This window comes from Corvus brachyrhynchos, unplaced genomic scaffold (assembly GCF_000691975.1).
Source record: "Corvus brachyrhynchos isolate BGI_N302 unplaced genomic scaffold, ASM69197v1 scaffold1195, whole genome shotgun sequence".
In the NCBI taxonomy this organism is placed as follows: domain Eukaryota; kingdom Metazoa; phylum Chordata; class Aves; order Passeriformes; family Corvidae; genus Corvus; species Corvus brachyrhynchos.
Window position 1 is genome coordinate 1,589 of NW_008238128.1, and position 3,071 is coordinate 4,659.

General features: G+C 50.3%; 1 protein-coding gene across 1 annotated transcript; it reads left to right on the forward strand.

Annotated features, from left to right (window-relative positions):
- The first annotated feature begins 858 nt into the window (after positions 1-858).
- Positions 859-2,968, forward strand: LOC108446579 (filamin-A-like). Its single transcript, XM_017733546.1, has 2 exons — positions 859-1,081; positions 2,782-2,968. The coding sequence occupies exons 1-2, from the start codon at positions 874-876 to the stop codon at positions 2,862-2,864; spliced, it is 291 nt and encodes a 96-aa protein (XP_017589035.1). The 5' UTR covers positions 859-873; the 3' UTR covers positions 2,865-2,968.
- Positions 2,969-3,071: the final 103 nt, after the last annotated feature.

A 3,071-nucleotide genomic window follows, 5' to 3' on the forward strand; every position in this document is an offset into this window, starting at 1 on the left:
GTGTTGGGTTGAGTTGTATTGGTTCGGTTGGGTTGGGATGAGTTGGGTTGAGTTGGGTTGGGTTGGGTTGGTTGAGTTGGGTTGGGATGAGTGTGGATGAGTTGGGTTGGGATGAGTTGAGCTGGGTTGAGTTGGGTTGGATTGGTTGAGTTGGTTTGGTTGGATTGGGTTGTATTGAGTTGGGTTGGGATGAGTTGAGTTGGATTGGTTGGGTTGGTTTGGTTGGATTGGTTGTATTGAGTTGGGTTGGGATGAGTTGAGATGGGTTGGGTTCGGTTGGATTGGTTGGGTTGGGTTGGGATGAGTTGAGTTGGATTGGTTGGGTTGGTTTGGTTGGATTGGTTGTATTGAGTTGGGTTGGGATGAGTTGGGTTGGGATGAGTTGGATTGGGTTGGGATGAGTTTGGATGAGTTGGGTTGGGTTGGGATGAGTTTGGATGAGATGGATCGGGATGAGTTGAATTGGGTTGGGTTGAGTTGAGTTGGATCGGGATGAGGTGGGTTAGGATGAGGTGGGTTGGGATGAGTTGGATTGGGATGAGTTGGATTGGGATGAGTTGAGTTGGATTGGGATGAGTTGGGTTGGGTTGGGATGAGTTGGGCTGGATTGGGATGAGTTGAGTTGGGATGAGTTGGGTTGGGTTGGGATGAGTTGGGTTGGGATGAGTTGGGTTGGGATGAGTTGGATTGGGTTGGGATGAGTTTGGATGAGTTGGGTTGGGTTGGGATGAGTTGGGCTGGATTGGGATGAGTTGAGTTGGGATGAGATGGATTGGGATGAGTTGAGATGAGTTGAGATGGATTGGGATGAGTTGGGTTGGGTTGGGATGAGTTGGGTTGGGTTGGGATGAGTTGGGTTGCAAGAAGACCCCGATGTCCCCAATCCCCGTTTCCCGCCCCGTTCCAGGCGTGTTCCGCGAGGCCGTGACGGAGTTCGAGGTGGACGCCCGGGCGGTGGCCAAGGCCGGGGGTCCCCATGTCAAGGCTCTTGTGTCCAACCCTTCCGGAAACGTCACCGAGACCTTCGTGGAGGACCGGGGGGACGGCACCTACCACGTGGAGTACACGCCCTACGAGGAGGGTGAGCGTGCCGGCAGTTCCGGGCGGAATTAGGCCAATTTTGGGAGATTTTCAGGGATTTTGGTGGGATTTGGAGGGATTTTCTGGGATTTTGGTGGGATTTTGTGGGACTTGGAGACGTTTTGTGGGATATTGGGGGATTTGGGGGGGATTTTGGGGCATTTTGGGTGATTTTGAGGAATATTTTGGAGATTTGGAGGCATTTGGAGGCATTTTGTGGGATATTGGGGGATTTGGGGGGGATTTTGGGGCATTTTGGGTGATTTTGAGGAATATTTTGGAGATTTGGAGGCATTTGGAGGCATTTTGTGGGATATTGGGGGATTTGGGGGGGATTTTGGGGCATTTTGGGTGATTTTGAGGAATATTTTGGAGATTTGGAGGCATTTGGAGGCATTTTGTGGGATATTGGGGGATTTGGGGGGGATTTTGGGGCATTTTGGGTGATTTTGAGGAATATTTTGGAGATTTGGAGGCATTTGGAGGCATTTTGTGGGATATTGGGGGATTTGGGGGGGATTTTGGGGCATTTTGGGTGATTTTGAGGAATATTTTGGAGATTTGGAGGCATTTGGAGGCATTTTGTGGGATATTGGGGGATTGGGGGGGGATTTTGGGGCATTTTGGGTGATTTTGAGGAATATTTTGGAGATTTGGAGGCATTTGGAGGCATTTTGTGGGATATTGGGGGATTGGGGGGGGATTTTGGGGCATTTTGGGTGATTTTGAGGAATATTTTGGAGATTTGGAGGCATTTGGAGGCATTTTGTGGGATATTGGGGGATTGGGGGGGGATTTTGGGGCATTTTGGGTGATTTTGAGGAATATTTTGGAGATTTGGAGGCATTTGGAGGCATTTTGTGGGATATTGGGGGATTGGGGGGGGATTTTGGGGCATTTTGGGTGATTTTGAGGAATATTTTGGAGATTTGGAGGCATTTGGAGGCATTTTGTGGGATATTGGGGGATTGGGGGGGGATTTTGGGGCATTTTGGGTGATTTTGAGGAATATTTTGGAGATTTGGAGGCATTTGGAGGCATTTTGTGGGATATTGGGGGATTGGGGGGGGATTTTGGGGCATTTTGGGTGATTTTGAGGAATATTTTGGAGATTTGGAGGCATTTGGAGGCATTTTGTGGGATATTGGGGGATTGGGGGGGGATTTTGGGGCATTTTGGGTGATTTTGAGGAATATTTTGGAGATTTGGAGGCATTTGGAGGCATTTTGTGGGATATTGGGGGATTGGGGGGGGATTTTGGGGCATTTTGGGTGATTTTGAGGAATATTTTGGAGATTTGGAGGCATTTGGAGGCATTTTGTGGGATATTGGGGGATTGGGGGGGGATTTTGGGGCATTTTGGGTGATTTTGAGGAATATTTTGGAGATTTGGAGGCATTTGGAGGCATTTTGTGGGATATTGGGGGATTGGGGGGGGATTTTGGGGCATTTTGGGTGATTTTGAGGAATATTTTGGAGATTTGGAGGCATTTGGAGGCATTTTGTGGGATATTGGGGGATTGGGGGGGGATTTTGGGGCATTTTGGGTGATTTTGAGGAATATTTTGGAGATTTGGAGGCATTTGGAGGCATTTTGTGGGATATTGGGGGATTGGGGGGGGATTTTGGGGCATTTTGGGTGATTTTGAGGAATATTTTGGAGATTTGGAGGCATTTGGGGTGAGCCCGTGCCCTGGCCAGGCCTGCACACGGTGGACGTGACGGACGGGGGGTCCCCCGTGGCCGCTGAGCCCCTTCCGCGTCCCCGTCACCGAGGGCTGTGACCCCGCCCGCGTTCGGGTCCACGGCCCCGGCATCCAGAGCGGCACCACCAACCAACCCAACAAATTCACCGTGGAGACCCGGTGAGAGCCCCAAAACGCCCCTTTCGCCCCAAATCCTTCTCCTGCTCGCTCTAAATCCCCTTTCCCCCAAAGTTCCTCCTCCCACAAAACCCTAAATCCCCTTTTTCCCCCCAAAACCCTTCCCTA